This window comes from Leptonychotes weddellii, chromosome 6 (genome assembly GCF_054177405.1).
Source record: "Leptonychotes weddellii isolate Sample4059 chromosome 6, ASM5417740v2, whole genome shotgun sequence".
Lineage (NCBI taxonomy): Eukaryota > Metazoa > Chordata > Mammalia > Carnivora > Phocidae > Leptonychotes > Leptonychotes weddellii.
This window is the reverse complement of record NC_138374.1, coordinates 8,626,806-8,644,839: the sequence shown is the minus strand read 5'-3', so window position 1 is coordinate 8,644,839 and position 18,034 is coordinate 8,626,806. Positions and strand designations below refer to the sequence as shown.

The 18,034-nt window shown below is 49.9% G+C and overlaps 1 protein-coding gene across 8 annotated transcripts in view; it reads left to right on the top strand.

Annotated features, from left to right (window-relative positions):
• Positions 1–18,034, top strand: part of TACC2 (transforming acidic coiled-coil containing protein 2) — a 186,046-nt gene that overhangs the window by 22,469 nt on the left and 145,543 nt on the right. For 7 of the 8 annotated variants that reach the window (XM_081823351.1, XM_081823349.1, XM_081823353.1 and 4 more), the window contains exon 4: positions 13,343–13,455. In XM_081823351.1, coding sequence (XP_081679477.1) covers positions 13,343–13,455 — 113 coding nt within the window. Of the gene's footprint in view, positions 1–13,342; positions 13,456–18,034 lie in introns of those variants that run through there. The other variant, XM_081823350.1, reaches the window with a different exon arrangement.

Genomic DNA, 18,034 nt, shown 5'->3' with positions numbered 1-18,034 from the left:
TTCTCCACGGAGCGCAGACGCGGGGAGCCCGCACTAACCGCCCGCTCGCCCCCGCTTTGCTTTCCCTTGTCCTCGAGGCTTTGGACGGCGCGGTGGCCCCGCGGCTCCGTCTTCGCCGCCCGTGGGCAAAACTGGTGTGTCGTGAGAAAAGCTTGCGTTCTGCATCCGCTGTCCCTGTCGTCAGGCAGCTGCCTGAGCCCCGGAGTTGTCGCTCCGGCTGAAGTGCTGGCCGTCCCCTGGGGAGGAGGGCCAATTAGGAGCTTTGCATCTGGTCCAAGGAGATTTTACCTGGAGAGAATGCCAGGCCAGGTTGGTGTGTGCTTGTGGGTGTGGTCAAGGTGGGACCGTAAAATGCCACCTGCCCTGATATCCCGACACACGAGGGAGGGGCGTGAGGCCCGGGGTGGCGTGTTCCTGGCTTTAAGGAAAGAGCCTGGGTGGCTCAGTCGGCGAAGCGTCCGACTCTCGGTTTTGGCTCAGGTCGTGGTCTCAGGGTCGTGAGATCGAGCTCTGCAGAATCTGCTTGAGATTCTCTCTCTCTCCCTCCCCCCTCCACTGCTCGCTCAAGCGCTCTCTCTCTCTTAAATAAATAAATAAAATCTTAAAAAAAAAAAAGCAAAGAAAGGGGTGCCTGGGTGGCTCAGTCGTTAAGCGTCTGCCTGTGGCTCAGGTCATGGTCCCAGGGTCCTGGGATCGAGCCCTGCATCGGGCTCCCTGCTCCGCGGGAAGCCTGCCTCTCCCTCTCCCACTCCCCCTGCTTGTGTTCCCTCTCTCGCTTTGTCTCTCTCTATCAAATAAATAAATAAAATCTTTAAAAAGAAAAGAAAGGAGCTGCTCCACCCCCAAGGGTGGCTGCCAGGTAGGTCTGATTGGTGTGCTTCTTTCTCTGTATATCCCACCAGTGATGTTGTCAAAAACTGACCTCTGTGCCGAAATAAAACCTGAAGCCAGAGATTGGGGATAAAGAGGAACAGTGATTTTTATTACCTTGCCCGGCAAAGAGGCTGCTGCAGGCTAATGCCTTCAACACTGCAGACCGGGCCGGAGTAACAGGCTGAGGGGTTTGCAGGATCTGGGCGGTTTCGGTAGGAAGGTGGCGTGTGCCAGCTGCATGGCCATGTCCCCCGGGTGGTCTCCTGACTGGCGTGGGCGCCCGCCGATGGAGGAAAGACATTAGGGTTCAAAGCCGACGGCCAAGAAAATTCTCGAGATGTCTTTGGTGCAAAAAGGTGGTTTCATATTAAAGCCCGGGGACAGGACCCATGGGCAGAAAGCTGCGCTGGGGTCATGAGGAATGTCCCATTATATACTTTCAAGTTGGGAGGGGGTTAGGGATAGTGTAAGTCCCTAAGGAATTTTGGAAGCAAGGTTTCCAGGACCCTGAAGGGCCTAGCTATTGTTGGGAAAAGGTCATTTATTACCGTCTAATAAAACCTTAGTCATGAGACCCTTCAGATGTATATCGGAGGGCCATATGCTTGGGGGATGATTGCAACACGTATCTTGGGGGGTTTAGAGATAAAGGAAGTTTCCAAAAGAATTTTTATATGTTAAAGTAGGCTTACAGGATCTTGGGTTCGGCGGGGGGGGGTTGGGCTAGGATTACCCTTTGCCCTTAGCAAAGTGTCAACATCCAGGCACTTGAGTCCCTAGAGGAATGTCACTCTGCCTGTTTGAAGGACTTGTCAATGGGCTGTAGGTAGTAAGGAAATTTAATAATTTCTCTTCTGCCTTTGTTTCCCACATCACCGCCACCCCAGTCTTGTTACGGAACATAGTGAGTTCGCCAGATGTCAATATCGATACTGAGTTCCTGAAACAAAGAAGGATTCTGTAGAAATTTTTCTATTGTAAAATATACATTATATGAAATTTAGCACTGCAACCATTTTTCAGTGTACAGTGGATGTTCAATGGTGTGAAGCACATTCACGTTATGCAACCATCCCCACCATCCATCTCCAGAAAGTTTTCATGTTTTTAAACTGAAACTGGGTACCTATTAACCGATATGTCCACATCCCCCTCGCCACTCCCAGCCCTCGGCAGCCACCATGCTACTTTCCTACTTTAAATCTGACTCCACTTGGTACCTCGCCTAAGTGGAGTCACTTTTGTGACTGATCTGTTTCACTTAGCACAATGCCTTCAAGGTTCATCCTCGTTGCAGCCTGTGTGAGAATGTCCTTCCTCTTTAGGGCTGAATAGTACTCCATTATCTATATCCCACATTCTCTTCATCCGTTCATCTGCTGATGGACACGTGGGTTGCTGCCACCTTTCAGCTAGTGTGAATAATGTTGGTGTGAACACAGCTGTGCAAACATGTGTGACTCCATGCTTTCAGTTCTTTGCAGTAGATATCCAAAAGTTGAATTTGCTGGATCATATGTGAATTCTGTGTTTAATTTCCTGAAAACCACCAGACTTCTCCACAACGGCTGCACCATTTTACATTCCCATCAACAATGCACAAGGGTTCTAATTTCTCCACATCCTTGCGAACTCTTGGGGTTTTCTCATTTTGGTTTTTGCTTTTATAATAGCCATCCTAGTGGGTGTGAAGTGGTGTTTCGTTGTGGTTAGAGGCTATTTCTGATCAGTGGTCAGTGCAGATCTCATGTGCCCAGACGGAGGCAGCCATATAAAGTTCTGGAAAAGGAACATTCTGGAAAAGGGAAGAGCACGTGTGACATGTCTGGGAGGGATGAGCTTGTTGTATTTTGAGATCAGCAAAGAAGGCCAGTGTGGCTGGAGGAGAGTGGGTGAGAGATTATGTCGAGATGCGAGATCAGGGAGGTGGGTGGGGGTGAATCTTGTAGGTCATTATCAGCTTTCTAACTGGGATGCAAAACCACCAGTGAGTTTTCAACAGAGGTGTGACATGAGCTGATTTGAGATTTTATTTTATTTAATATTATTATTATTATTATTATTTTAGAGAGGAGTGTGTGTGCAACCAGTGGAGTGGGGGGTGGGGTGGGGTGAGGGGGGTGCTAGAGAGAGAGAATCCCAAGCAGGCTCCGGAGCCCAACATGGGGCTTGATCTCACAAACCCGAGATTTTGACCCGAGCCGAAACCAAGAGTCGGATGTTCAACCGACTGAGCCACCCAGGTGCCCCGGTTTGAGATTTTAAAAAAGAGCTTTGCAGTTGCCATGTAGAGAATGGTCTTTAAGGGGCGGAGGGCAGAAATGGAGGAGGGACACTAGTTAGGAGGCCATTTAGAAGTCAGAGACGTGGATGGTGATGGCTTGGAATGAGGTGGCAGGGAAGGGGGTCCCTGGATTGGGGATGTATTTTGAAGGCAGAGAGGGTGGGCTTGATGATGATGGAATTTGGGGGTGGGGAAAAGAGCAGAATTAAGGACGAGCCCTAGGTGTTTGGCCTGAGCTGCTGAGCAGATTGAAACATCATTTCCCTGAGATCAGGAGGATTGGAGGAGGGGCAGGTTTAGGGGGAAGGGAGAGAATCAAATGTTCTGGTTTGGCCATAAAATGTGAATGCCTTTCGGGCACTCCAGTGAAAGAGGCATTTGGATGCACAAGAGGTGGAGCTTGAGATGCATGTTGGAGTCACCAGCGTAGGTGTTTAAAGCTGGATGAGAACACCTGGGGAGTGAGTGAGGATGGGCAAAGGGACTCAGGACTAATCCCTGAGATATCCTTTAATATTTAGGTGTGAGCCTCAGGGATAGGGGGCAGTTTGTGAAGGAGCTGTAGCAGAAGACATAGGAAAATGAAGGACCTGGGAGGTCCATGGAGGAGAGTGTCCAGAGAAAGTAGAGGCATCAGATGCTCCTGAGAAATCAAGGAGCAGACACCTGCCCATTGACTTGGCAATATGAAGGCCATCGGTGTGAGGGAACCTCATACTGCCCCTTGAACCCTTGATAAGCATTTCCAGTGGAATGACAGGGATGCAGTTTGGATGCCTGAAGAGGGAATTGGAGATAAGGAAGTGGAGAGAGGGGTAGAGATAATGCAATAAGCTTTTCTAGAAAAGGGAGCCGAATATTGGGACGGTAGCTAGTAGAGGGAGTAGAGGGAGTTAAACCCGGAGGGTTTAAAGATTGAAGATCTTAGATGGCTGCCTGCTGGTGGGAATGAGGGAGAGAGGCAGAGGTTGGTGGAGGACGGGTGATCGACGGGTGGACCGAAGGAAGGCTGACCTTGACTGTTGAGAGTTGATGGGATTGGAGCCGACTTGGGCTTACAGAGCAATCCCTCGCCATTGTGGTTGGTGGAGGGAAGAGGAAAGCAGACACACCTGGGAATTGTGAGGATGGGGGAGGGGAGGGGAGGCAGCTCTCTTCTGATGGCTGATTGGGGTGCACGTGCGGCAGAGAGTGGGGGGTCAGATGAGGCAGGGGTGTACTGAGCTGCTCCGGAGTTGGGGGATGGCGGATGCCTGAGGAGAATGGACCTTCATGTAGTCACCGAGAGAAGCAGGGATGTGAGCCTCATAGGACCTCTCTTCATAAACTCTTGGCAGGGGGGCTGGCAAATTATCTTAATCATTTTTTTTTAAGATTTTATTTATTTATTTGAGAGAGAGAATGAGAGAGAGAGAGAGAGCATGAGAGAAGGGAGGGTCAGAGGGAGAAGCAGACTCCCCGCCGAGCAGGGAGCCCGATGCGGGACTCGATCCCTGGGCTCCAGGATCATGACCTGAGCTGAAGGCAGTCGCTTAACCAACTGAGCCACCCAGGCGCCCATCTTAATCATTTTTGCTTTTGAAATTTTTTGGCAACAACTGATCGTTGACTTAGTTATTGACCATTTAACCTTAACTCAAGAAGTCAAGTTTAATAACATCACCATGGTCCGGTATCTGGATCCTGCTGACAAGTCAGTTATTTCTTCTTTGATCCACACAAACCCTATTTAAACTCTGAAATTTAGGAATATGGCCTGGAGGGTTTTTTTGTTTTTTGTTTTTTTCCGTGCTCCCTAGAGAACAGAAGCCATTGGTGGGGCAAGTTCACACACGCAGGCTGGACTGAGCCCATCCATTCACTGAAGGTTCCTCCTCATGCGCCAAGGGCTCTCAGCTCCAGCCCAGCCCCTGGGGGATACCTGCTATTGCACCTTGGGTCCTGGGTCCTCGTGGTCACTCCTGCTCCATCCCTGCAGGAACTGACTCACAGAGGCCTCGGGGCAGGCGATCGCTCTCTGGGAGTCCGGGGCAGCCCCTACCAACAGGCACAGCTGCGACCCACGCGCAGACCCCAGGCTGCCCCTTCCTGGCAGCTCTCCTTCCTGCAGACGTGTTGGTTGGGAATGAAGAGAAATCCACAGTTATAACTGGGGCTGTGGAGGGTGACTCGTGTGGGGGTGGTGGGCACAGGCCAGCCAGGGGTCGGCAGAACGTCTCACGCTGAGCCCAGGGGAGCGTGCGCTGCCGCTGCGAGGGTCAGGGTCCTAGGGTGTGTGTCCCTCTCTGGAGCAGAGGTAGAGGTGGCAGCGTGACAAGAGTAGCCTTCATCCAGTGGCACTTCCTGGGGTTTCCTGCATCGTGACCTGCGTGGAAGGACTTACGGTGAAAGAGGAGCCCCTCCAGCCCGTGGTCCTAGGCTGTGACAGTGAGTGTGACAATGACAATTGTTCCTGTTCTTTACTGAGTGTTCCATTTGGAGGAGCCCCAGAGAAGGCCTCTGAGCTTCCAGATTGCAGAGGGGAAGGACAACCTTCCACCCACCGGCGTTACCACCTCCTGGATTCCCCTCAGGGCCGTCATGATGCCCATTAACAGCTCTGGCAGCATGAGGAGGGAGAAAAAACATCCCATCCTATTATTGTAATGGCCTGACTTAAAAATCTGTGATCATTTAAAACTCTTTTAAAGCGATTTCATCGTCTGGATGTTTCTGTAGTTTGAGTCCCAGAAAAAAATGATTTTCAACTGTAGAAACTGAGATCAATGCTCTGAAGCAAGATGACAGGTACAGAGCCACCTGACCTGCCCCTGGGTGTCAGCCCCAGGGAGCTGCTGTCTGGGCTCAGAGCTGAAGGATGAGCAGGAAAGAAATGGGATCCAGAGCGGGGAGAGCAGGTCTCTGCACTGCCCGCAGCCCAGGCCGCATCGGGGCAGGTCCCCCTGGTTCCTGGCTCCAAGTCCAAGAAGCAGCCGGGGCCTGAGGTTTGTTCCTGAAGGCGACCTCAGCCCTGCGGCCCCAGGCTGTGGAATTCCCCGGCATCCCAGAAACGGAGGACCAGGAGCACGGGAGATCCCCTGCTACGTGAGCTGACCCTGGGGTCTGGATCACCCAGAAACGTGACTGAGCATTTCTCTGCAGGCTATTTCATTAATAGATAAACAACCCCTCAGGATGGGCATGGATTGTTTCAAGCTACAGATGCTTGGGGTCCCAAGTTTAAGTTGGGGGGGCAGTTTCTCTCTTTCCTGAGGGACCCAAAGAACCCAACGTTCTGAGAGCGTTAAACTAGCCCTGGAAGAAACAACGTCTTCTAATATTCTACTGGCAGTGGGTGGGCATCTGGGATGATTTAACTGCATTTGATGAGAAAAAAATGGAAGGAAGAGACAGTGAAGCAGTGTGAACCCCAGTTCGTGACAATGGAGAGCCCCTCCACTGTGAATCTCTGCTACCACAGTCTCTCCTAGGGACCCTTTCGCCTGGAGGCTTGCTGCTAACTCTCACTGGGGCTGTTATTAGAGTTTGCAAACTGCATGGCTCCGGGTTTGGGCCGGATGCATCTTCCAAAGAATCAGATTAACTGCTTTAGCTCTAAGCGGACTTAGCCCCTGGGGCTCTTAGTTAATGAGTTTTGAATCCGTTTCTTCTTTGTAATAATAATAACACATATATGAGTGTCTTCTATGGTCTAGCCTTGTGTGAAGTGCTCCTCATGTATTATGTTATTTAACCTTGAAAACCCTGTAATTATGATCCCCATTTTCCAGATACGGTAATGGGGACATAGACCCCGAAGGCTTACAGCTAAGTAAGCAGGAAAGCTTGGCTTTTAACCACTGCACCTGCGCTCTTATTCTTGAGTCCAGCCGCATGCTGCTCTGGCAGGAAAATGAGCAGATGGAGGAATTTGAGAGGGGCAAAACCTAAGGTTTATGCCTGCATTTCAAATCGAGTTGAATAAATGTTATAGGACACGATAGGCTATCCTGACAAACCCATCACTTGAAATAAAGAGACTCTCCTCCGTATGTGCCACTCTTTGCCATATTGATGAGGTGCTCCCGTCAGCCACTGAGGCAGGCAGGCCAGGGATCGCAGTCGCCATTTTATAGACCTCTGTCTATAAACCGGCTCCAAGAGGTGCAACGATTTGGTTTTTCTGAATGGTCCAGCCTTCTTTAAATTATATTGCTTCTAAAATATTAAATCCACACAAGACATTAATATTGGGCAATGTTTTTGAAGTCTCAAAGGTTTTCCTTTCTCCATAGACAAAAGATGTCAGAACATGTCAACTCGGGCATCTTGGAGGCTCCTGAGTTCTTTTAGGGTAACTCTTCCATTTTGACCCAGATGCTGTTGGGTGAGGGAAGATAGGTATCGTTCACTGAATGTGGAACTCTCATTCACTCGCTGGGAGGATAGGGACCACGTCTTTTTTTTTTTTTCTCTAATTAAACTTTTTATTTGGGAATTTTTCAGGTTTACAGAAATGTTGCAAAGATAGTACAGAACTCCCACTTACTCTTCCCGCAGCTTCCTCTAAAATTAACATCTTATCCCATGTCTTTTAAAATCTTCTGTGTCTACCTAGAACCTAGATTCAACCCTTCCTGGACATGAGGCAGAAGCATCCAAATCCTGCTGCAAACATGACCTTTTTTTCTCCGTATTTTGAGGGAAGAGTGGGCCTTCAAACCCAGCTCTCTCTGACTCCAAAGCCTGTTCATTTTTCTGCCATATTCATGTCAGAAAACATTCCATCTGGGGTAGCTGAAAATTCCACCCTTGGGGCCTCCCCCTTCTTGGCGTGACAAAGTGCCTGGTAGGTGAGGCTCAAGGCGGGGGCATCCTCTGCTGCCGGTGTGGATGAACTGCTTTAATTTTCAATCTTTCCTTTTCTTCCCGGAGGGGAAGAGATGTTTGGGATGATCCAGCGTAACTGGTCTGAACGTTTGCCTTCCCGTGACAGGGCAGATGGGCGGCCCAAGCAGGCCCCAGCACCGAACATGTGTTCCTCCATATTTGGCAGCCTGTCGGTTGTTTCTGAAATCCGATTCCTAGTGCCATGGGGATGACCTTTGGTCTACTTCCCAGCATTCACCTGCAGTCACACTGCTCCCGAGAAGCTTGCTCCAAGAGTGGGCGAGTTGGCAAGACACTCTGGTCATGATCTAACCATGTTAACTCAGCCTCTTTATGGGCATGACCAGTAAGCCAAAGGGAGCACATGGAAGAGGTAAGGTCAGGGGAGTTTTTTGTTTTGTTTTTTTTAAATGGTAAGACACTTTAGTTCTTGATAAAGTGTATTTTTTAGAGCTGGAAAGTGCCTGTTTAAAGATGCCTTTAAAACAGACCCTGGGCTCTGGAGTATTCTAGAGCTAAAGAAAGGCTATTTGTTTACTCAAGCAGTGGCAGCAGAGAAAAGATTTGAAGAAGCAACTTGACAAGGCAGTTTGTCATGTGGAGGACTGCCAATTTTTTTGTCCAGGCTCCTGTTTGGAAGCGTGAGGGAAATTTTAGATACACGTGCTGTTTTGCAGGATGCCTGTTGACACAGCAGACCCCCGAGAGTCCTGTGAACAACAGGACTTAGCGCTGTTGCTGGGATGGAGAAACTGTAAGGAGGGGAAATGTGGTAGAAGAGTGAGATCTGAGGCCTGTGTGTGCCTCCCCCGGTTTGCAGAAGTGGCTACCGACCAAATGGAAATACTCTATTTTTTACTTATTTTATTTTTATTTTTTAAAAAAGATTTTATTTATTTATTTGAGAGAGAGAGCATGAGAGAGAGCGAACATGATTCGGGGGGGGGGCGGGGAAGGGGCAGGGGCAGAGGGAGAAGCAGACTCCCCGCCGAGCAAGGAGCCCGACGTGGGGCTCGATCCCAGGACCCTGGGATCATGACCTGAGCCGAAGGCAGATGCTTAACCATCTGAGCCACCCAGGCACCCCTAAATGGAAATACTCAATTTTTTTAAACATTCAACAAATATTTATGAAGTGCCTGCCTCTCCATGCCAGGTGCTATTTTGGGCAATGAATCTAGGCTTTCAGAACCCAGTACTGATGCTTTCATGGCAACTCCATCCATATCTGTTTTGTTGGAGAGAGATGGTATTCTTCTTGCAGATTAGCTTTCTAGTAGGGGAGGGGTGGGGCTGCTGAAAAGGCAGAAAGGCAGACCCTTTTTTCTGCTTTAAAGATGAATCTGAGCCCTTGTTATATTCCTTTGCCTGAGGGAAGTTAACATGTGGTCTCTTATCCCCTTTAGTTAGAGCAGAGATCTGCCTCCTTATACCATCTGTTGTTTGCATCTGTCTGGGCTGTTAGACATGTCAGTGTCTTCCCAGAATTACTTTAAAGTAACCTTGATCGTGGAATAAAGAGCAGGAGATTTCTCTGTTAAATTATTTGCAGAATCATTTGCTGCTGATAATGTGATTGAAAGGGAAGCCTGGCTGCAGAAGGTATTTGGAGCCAAGGCCTGCGTGACATTCCGACAAGTAGGAATTGGGTCACAATTTATAACAATTCAGGACCTGATATGAAAATGTCACTCACTCTGTATTGTTACTCTTGAGCTAAGGTAGTAAAGATTTTTAACTCATGCGTCCAAAGGTAGTAGTGTTATACAGATAAAGAACATTCTAGAAGGGTCAGGAGCACTTCGGAGGTTGAATTGACAGTGATTTAAAGTTTGAACTGCCTTCATACTATCCAACAGGGATGATTGTCATCCTGGTTCGCAGGTCAGGGGACTGAGGTCTGTAGGACAGGGTGGAGCTCCCATTTCAGGGAATGGTTCAGCCAGCATGAAAGTCATACCAGCAGGGAGGGGGTCAGCAGCCCTTCTTTTAGGTGAGGGATCAGCCCCAGCTCTCTCTGCCTCCTTCAACACTTCCCCATTAAAGGGATAGAACAAAAATGCCTTTTCCCGGCGCTGGGGTCGGAGAGAAATGGGTCCCTCTAGACTCCACTGCTGTGTGCTCTTGGCCAAAGACTTACCCTCTGTAAGCCTCAGCTGTAAAACAAGGACATGAATAGCACTTTCCTCTTAGAGTTGTTGTGAAGTTTCAATCACATGGTTCACAGAGACCAGTAGTCCAGTGCCTGGTACTTACTAAGTGCTTAATAAACAGGAGCTATTCTTATTGTCATTTCCCCCCACATTCTGTCTCAGCAAAAGTGAATGGAGATTTTCTAATTGTAGGATCATGTTAGCACTGGGATGTGTGGCCCTGAGAGTTGAGGCATCTTTGATTTTTTTACCTTTGGACACAATTGGGTGAACAAAGTAGCCAGCCGCTCAGACACCTGCCCTAGTCGGGGGAAACATACCCAAAGCTAACTTGCCGTTCAGGCTGTGTGTGAAGGTCAAGGACACCACCCATCCAACAGAAAATTCAAGGTCTCAAGAAGACCCCCCACCCAGGTTCAGATTGCACAGATGATTTGCACCCAAATGTCCCACGAAAGCTCCAAAATTGATTTCCAACAACCCCAGCCTAGAGGTTGATAGAGCTGGTGGGTGGCATCCTCCCTTCCCGGGAGGACTGGATCTCCCTTTGGGGGGCCCTGTGTTTACACGTCTGTGGTCATGGCATGGGGGGCTGTCTCCCTAGACTGTGAGCAACTCTAGGGAAGGGATGGAGTCTCGTTCACTTTGGTAGCCCCCACTTCTAGCTTTGGTAGCCCCCACTTCTAGCTTTGGTTCTGGTCATGTATTTTATTTTATCTTATTTTAATTTATTTTTTAAAGATTTTATTTATTTATTTGAGAGAGAATGAGCATGGGGGGGGGAGCACAAAGGGGGGAGGGGCAAGGGCAGAGGGAGAAGGAGAAGCAGGCTCCCCGCTGAGCATGGGCTCCGTCCCAGGTCTCCGGGATCATGACCTGAGCTGAAGGCAAACGCTTAACCACCTGAACCACCCAGGCGCCCCAGATGAATGTATTTTAGATAATTGAATGAATCGACAAATCAGGAAATGCCTTCTGGAAGATCTGGGTGAAATGAGATATTTATCAAATGATTCGACTGCATCAGGATCCCGTACTCACAGCTGGTAAATTGTTGGGCTTAGGAGAGGCGTTTTGTATCGCCAATTGCTGGCTTTGTTGGGCAAGGCCGGCTGGGTGTGTCTCTGGAGTCGCGTAGGGGAGCAGCGTCCCCGAGGGCTGAGAGAAGATTTCTAGCAACAAGGGGCAGGCAGCCACAGGGAGCCTGGAAAGTCCAGAGAAGCTCTTCTTGCGTGTCTCCTGGTGCCGCGCCTCCGCCACCTCCCTCAAGGACAGGACCTCGGGGCTCATGGAGCTCGGTTTCTCCCAGGCACCCAACAAGCCATGTGCCTAGGTCTGAGCTGTAACAGCTGGAGGAAAGGGAAGCTGTTTCTAATTCACATGAAGGTGCTGTCTGCTCACAGGCCACACACCCGCCCAGAGCAGCGTCACCTTCCAATTTTCACAAAGGTGCCCCCCAGGCCAGGGGCTGCCCTGCCCTGTGGATTAGGATCATCTGCCAGGTTTAAGCAAGGTGAAGAGAAATGAGGCCTTGGGCTAACTGTCCCCAAAAGTGTGTTCCATGGAACACTAGCTCTAGTAGATGGTAACAGGCAGCACGTGAACAAAAGGATCCTGTGGTCAAGAAACTTTGGGAAAAGGAGTTAGAGTTCAATGTCATTCGACCACAGATCTTCTCAGATCCTTTCTGGATAATGTGCACTGTGAATTTCTAAAACAGGGCTAGATAACCAGCGCTTCTTAAACTTAGCTGACATAGAACACTTTGTCTCCTTCGAAGCTGGTCTGATCATTTATGGAATGTACTTTTTTGGGTTGCAAGTGACAGAAATCCAACTTGTACCAGTGAAGGCAAACGGGGACTCAAGATCTCGTGTAATCGTTGGTTGGAGGGGGCAGAACAGGCTGGACCCCAGGACCAAGTGGAACCAAGGCCTCCGCACCCCCGGGACCACTGCCCCTCTGCCCTCTGTACCTCATCCGGGCTTCTCTCTGCCTGCCAGCACGAGTCTGTCTTGTTGCGGGTGGCCTTCTTCCACAATGGCTACAAACAGCCTGCTGGTAATGCTGGCACTCTTATTCTACAGAACCCACACCAGATTCCCACCCCTCTGGGTCTTTGGGGAGTCTTGTGTGCACCCCAGTGGGCAGGGCTGTGGGGCCTTGTGAAGGAGCACTGCTGGGAAGATGGGCTGAAAGACAACCACTGCTTTGGGAAACACTCCTTGGGGTTTAAAAAAGCCCTTTCCCCCTTTCTGATATTTATACTACACTTAATGAGCTTTATTTATTTATTTATTAAAGAGTTTATTTATCTGACAGAGAGAGAGAGAGAGCACAAGCAGGGGGAGCGGCAGGTAGAGGGAGAGGCTGAGCAGGGAACCCGATGCGGGGCTCGATCCCAGGACCCTGAGATCATGACCTGAGCCGAAGACAGACGCTTAACCGACTGAGCCACCCAGGCGCCTCCATTAAATGAGCATTATTTAAATCGAGTTTTTAACACCTCTCATCTCTTTCTGTCCCACGATTTGAAGTTTTGACTGTCCTTTATATTTTTGTATCTTGGTTTTAAAAACTGCTTACCCAGCAGATGAGCTTATTGTGAGAGAGAAGGAAAAGCGACCGCCTCTCAGAGTGGTGAGGGCCTCGGACCGGTGGCCCCAAGTTTCCAAGGGCTCATCATTTTCTTTGTTCAGTGTCCCCCCCCGCCCCCGGATTTCTGGCTGAATTCTGGTTCGCAGGCCCAGGGGGAGGGAGGAGGAAAATGTCTTTCATCTAGGTGGTGCCACAAGCAAGTTAGACACTTGAAGATCTTAGAGCAAATACCTTCTCTTTCTCCGGGGAGCAGATGACCCCCCCAAAGTATGGTAGGTGTCCCCAGTCTTGGCTTTTGACTAAAACAGTCGTCCTACTGAGCTGGAGTCTTGTGTGTAACCGCGTGTCTCCTCCATCAGAGCAGAGCAGGGGCCGTGCTTGCTCGGCTCACCTTGTACCTCAGAGTGCAGCTCATGCCAGCCCACAGGCGCTGCTCAGGCGGATGATAAAGCAAATGAACAACCTGACGCTCAACGATGCGGCCAGTGGCCAATTGAGAAATGCTTCTGTGTCTTCAGACACTCCTATTTGATTTCTTCTCCAATTTCTCTTTCTTCTGGCTCAGAGAACTTCGTCAGCTCAGAGTCCAGGGTCTGTGCCACCATCTGGGAATGGTCAGAACCTCAAAAGGGACCTGGAGGAGAAGTCTGGAAGTACTGAGCATGGAGACTCGCACAGGTAAGAGCCAGGGTCAGAGGACTGGCCCAGCCCGACGTGTGGCCGGCTCACTGCCTGCTCAGTATTTGCTTTGCTCCATTTGCTTTGGAAAACTTACCCTAAAACCCATGACATGGTCCTCCGTGGTGGTATGGTCAAAGCAGTGGCTTATAGACTGCTTTGTGATTACCTCGACCTGCATGATCAGAGAATTCATGTTTTTCTGCCCAATGAAACTAGCAATTAAGGGCTTCCTTCCATTCCAGCAGTACTCCAGGTTATTTATCTTCGTTATCAGAACTTAAAATAAAAACCTGAAGGCTACCAAAAGGACGTATCAGGAGCGTCCCATGCGTGGTGGGTTGGGTCTGTATTCCTGCATGGTAGCCAGTGATGGTACCGGATAAGACAGGATTCAAAAACTGTTACTAACGTGACAGGTAGCCTGAGTCCCAGGGAGGCTGGTGGATGAATTCCAGAAATTAAGAAGGCCACACTGGTGCAGTGGAACATGGCCAGTGTGGGTGTGGCCCATCGGTCAGTGGCTCCTCATTATGACCCCCAGGAGGTCCTGATTTCCCTGCTGTGGCTATTGGGAAGAAGTCCAATAGACTCCTCCCATGTAGTGTTTGGCACCCATAGTTTTGGGGGCGTTCCCAAGCAGAGGGCCAGCAGACGTGAACATTCAGTCCCCAGAACAGACTCGGGACAAGAACACTGGAGGCAGTTAGTAACTGTCTGTGGGTTCAGTGCATGATCCGGTTGGAAGAACCCCCCTGGGGTTCCAGGAGGCTATAATTACAGGCCTTAAAAGAATAAATCAACAGGAGCTCCAAGGAACAAAAATGAAAAATTGAAAGGTAGACTCCCCCCCCACCCCCCATCATAGACAATAGACAATGAGATTTTTAGGTCATGAATGCTTTGCAGAATCACTTTACGTAAGAGTTTAAGCAACATTTCTGTGTTTGGGCTTTAAACTATGGAGGGTCACGGGTAAGTATGAGCGGCCTCTGGTGGCAGGAATTTCCACGCCTGGCTGGTATTACTTTCCGGGTGGTTCCGGCTCCGCGGTTTCCAGAAGAGGCACTTTGTACCTCTTGGCCTGAACATTAGGATTCTTTAGGGAAATGGTGGGGCAGAGTGTTCTTTTCTGCTGAGGGAATCACAGAATATGCCTTGAACGACACCTTTGATCCCTGTTTTCTGCAAAAGGGAGGCCTCCTTTGCCTCCTAGGACCGCCCCCCCCGCCCTGGCCCCCATGTCTGTTCCCCTTTCATGAACTTTTTATCAGGATAACTGGACAGAGGTTTTAAGAGTTGGCTCTAATGAGACCAGATGACCCGTCTAAATTGGCTCTGGGTGATCACGAAACTAATAGATTCATCTTTTCTGGAATTCTCTGCAAAGGAAATCCCTGCTGGCTGAGAGCCGAGGTCCAGCACTCCCCTCCCCCATGGAGGTTCTGGGATCTCTCAAGAGGCTTGGGAAGTATTTGGGGCCTGGGTCACAGCTAGACTGAAGAATAACAGCAGCTGGAAGGGCTTTTGCTTCTTGTTGCTCAGCTTTAGTCAATTATTATTTTTCCCTTGAGGAAGAATCGCTTCTCATTGCCAAGTGAATTGAGCATAAAAGAGGTGCCTTCTAAGAGCAAAAGCCCAAAGAAGCAACTTCCTGTTCACAATTCGAAACACGAATTCTCCTCTGTAGACGCGTGAGCGTCTGTGGTGCTCTGGACTAACTAACTCACAGACTGCGGAGTCAGGCCCCGCAGAGGAAGCGAGGGCAGGTGCTGCTCCCGGGAGGGGCTGTTCCGGTGACGCACGCCGCCCTCAGCATCCACGACAGCGATACTCATAACATGTAATGTTCAGTTTGCACATGGGGACCAGACGCCATGCCGAAGGCTCTAGGCACACGAAATGCACCTTTATTTTCTTTAAATCAGTTCATTTCCGATTCCAAGTCCTTACCCAGCCACCCTTGGAAGTCCCCTCTCTCGACCTGGTGTATTGATGCCATCACCTGTCCCCTCACCCACTGGCCCAGACCACACCGTCCCTCAGGCCCTAGGACCCCGCTGCCTTCAGGACATCTTGGCACCAGGGACTCTTTGGTGAGGCTGGGAGCCCCCGGGCCATTCCCTTCAGTGCTCTGTGCCCGTCCCCCGTGAGCCCGAGGACACGGTCAGGAAGCAGGCAGGGACTCTCAGACGTTCGTCACTTTCTAAGACTTGCTCTCTTGTGATCCTCACATGCATTTGCCTCTCCCCTTGCCACATCACACAACTAGCATTTTCTCTTCACAGGATGTATTGTAGGTTTTTACAAAAGATTGAAGAAGCCATTGACCTCGTACTGTGTTTTCTCCTTGGAAAAACTCCAGAGAGAAAGCACAGGAAGGCTTCGCAGTGGCTCCTGCTGGACTTGGAGGCAAGGGCAGAACGAGGGGGGAAAGGCCTGCGTAAATCTGGCCTAACGACCTTCCGCGCAGGGTTCTCTCCACTGCATGGGCGGGGACACTGAGGCTTGGAGCCCTATGTCATTTATGCGTTAGTGGCAGAAAGCCCATCGTTTCTGCCTTCTTACCTCTGAATTACACAAGGATGGGGTTCAGACATCCCCAAGGGGGTTCAGTTTTTCACCCTGAGGAGTGCCACCAATTCAACTGCCTTGCTTTCCCATTGCCACATGGTGTCGCTCTTGGAACTTAGCCCTGCATTGGTCAAACCCAGGCAGAGGCTGGGAGGCACCTGCCCGATGCCCATCCCTGCACAAGTCCCCGGCTCCTGAGGGAGGATGATCCCGCACTGCTGGGACAAAGCCGGGTTGCCCCTCTTACTGCTCAGCAATGTCCATCCCCAAGCACGGCTGCCCTGGGCACCCACGTCCCGTTCCAGGGCCACCGCCTACCATCTCATGAGCCGCCTTCTCTCTCCTTGGGTACCAACCGCCAGGAATGGCAGCAGTCCTTTCTTTTTCAACCCTCAAAACACAATGAATCTCATCCTACAACCTTTCATCAGATCGTAGAGCTATTGGGTTGCACCAGAGGAAATGAGTGTTTTGTAGGGAAAAGTTGTCGAGTAGTGGCCATTTCCTGAGCTTTAGCATCCTACCTGCTCATTCTTCCATTCTTCCATGGGTGATAGTTCAAAGATGACGGACTTTTCTCGGGGAGCTGTGTGATGCCACATGCTGGGTGCTGTTGGGGTTCTCTGAGGGCAGGGGTGGAGGATCTTGGACTAAAGCAGACAGCTTGAGAGGCCATTCCAGGTGGGGGCAGAATTCCTGAATCGGACCTCTCTGTGGCTGAGCAGGAAGTGAGCCCAGGTTGCTGGCAAGCGTTCACTAAAAACAAGGCTGAAGAAGTGAGGTCAGATGGAGGAGACTTTGGAGGTCAGGTGAGGGGTTGAGATTTTATCCTGCAGGTAGCAGGAAGCTGGGGAAGTGCTTTGTGGTTTGTCTGTTTATATTTAAATAAAGATTTATGCAGGTGGGGAAAGAGTTCAGAAAATGAATTTAGGGGCTTGGACTGGTGCATGGGAGGGGAGGCCGGAAGGGCCTAAAGGGTGCCCCTGTAGTAGAGGAAACCATCCCAAAGCAGAACCCCCAGAACCTGGTGATGGCCTGGGTGTGGGCAAGGGAGGTGGAGTCATAGAAGATGCTAAGGTTCTGGAGCGAGAACCCAAGAAGGATCCAACATCAGAAACAAGGACATCTAAAGTGAGAGCAACTACAGGGAAACCAGGACCAACTTTAGACACACTGAAATAAAGACCAGACGAGTCTCCTGGGAACCCTGCTGGCCTGGCCTTTATTTAAGCAGGTCCCTGGCCTGGGGAGGGGCGACAGTTTAATGGAGTAATAACCGAGCATCGTGGCCCCCAATCCTCTGATCTCCTCATGGTGGTTCCAGTTATTCACAAGTTATTCGCAGGTGGGTCCACTCATTCCAGCACTCTTAAATTTATGACTTTAAAACTGTATCTAAGAGCATGGGAACAGGGCAGGTTTGGGGTGAAGGACAGTAAATGAAATCATATGGGGTGGTGGTTCTCAGTCTCCCCAGATCATGAGGTTTGCCTGGGTGTTTGTAAAATCTTTACATTCCTAGGACCACCCTAGTCCTTCTGAATCAAAATCGCTGGGTGCGGAGCTTAGGAATCTGTGTTTTGTTTTGTTTAGAGATTTTATTTATTTATTTGACGGAGAGAGACACAGCAAGAGAGGGAACATAAGCAGGGGGAGTGGGAGAGGGAGAAGCAGGCTTCCTGCAGAGCAGGGAGCCCGATGCGGGGCTCGATCCCAGGACCCTGGGATCATGACCTGAGCTGAAGGCAGACACTTAACAACTGAGCCACCCATGCACCCCGGAATCTGTGTTTTTAATAAGCATCCTGGGTGATGCTTATGGATGGAGGGATTTCTGAAATACTGATCTATTGCCCGGACCAGCTTGTAACTATTAAAAATACCCCATTTCCTGACCTCTCCCGTGAAGAGTCTGACACAGTAGTTTTGGGGTGAGGCTGAAAAATCTGTTTTTTTTTTTAATTTAATTTATTTATTTGTGTGTGAGAGAGAGAGCATGAGTGGG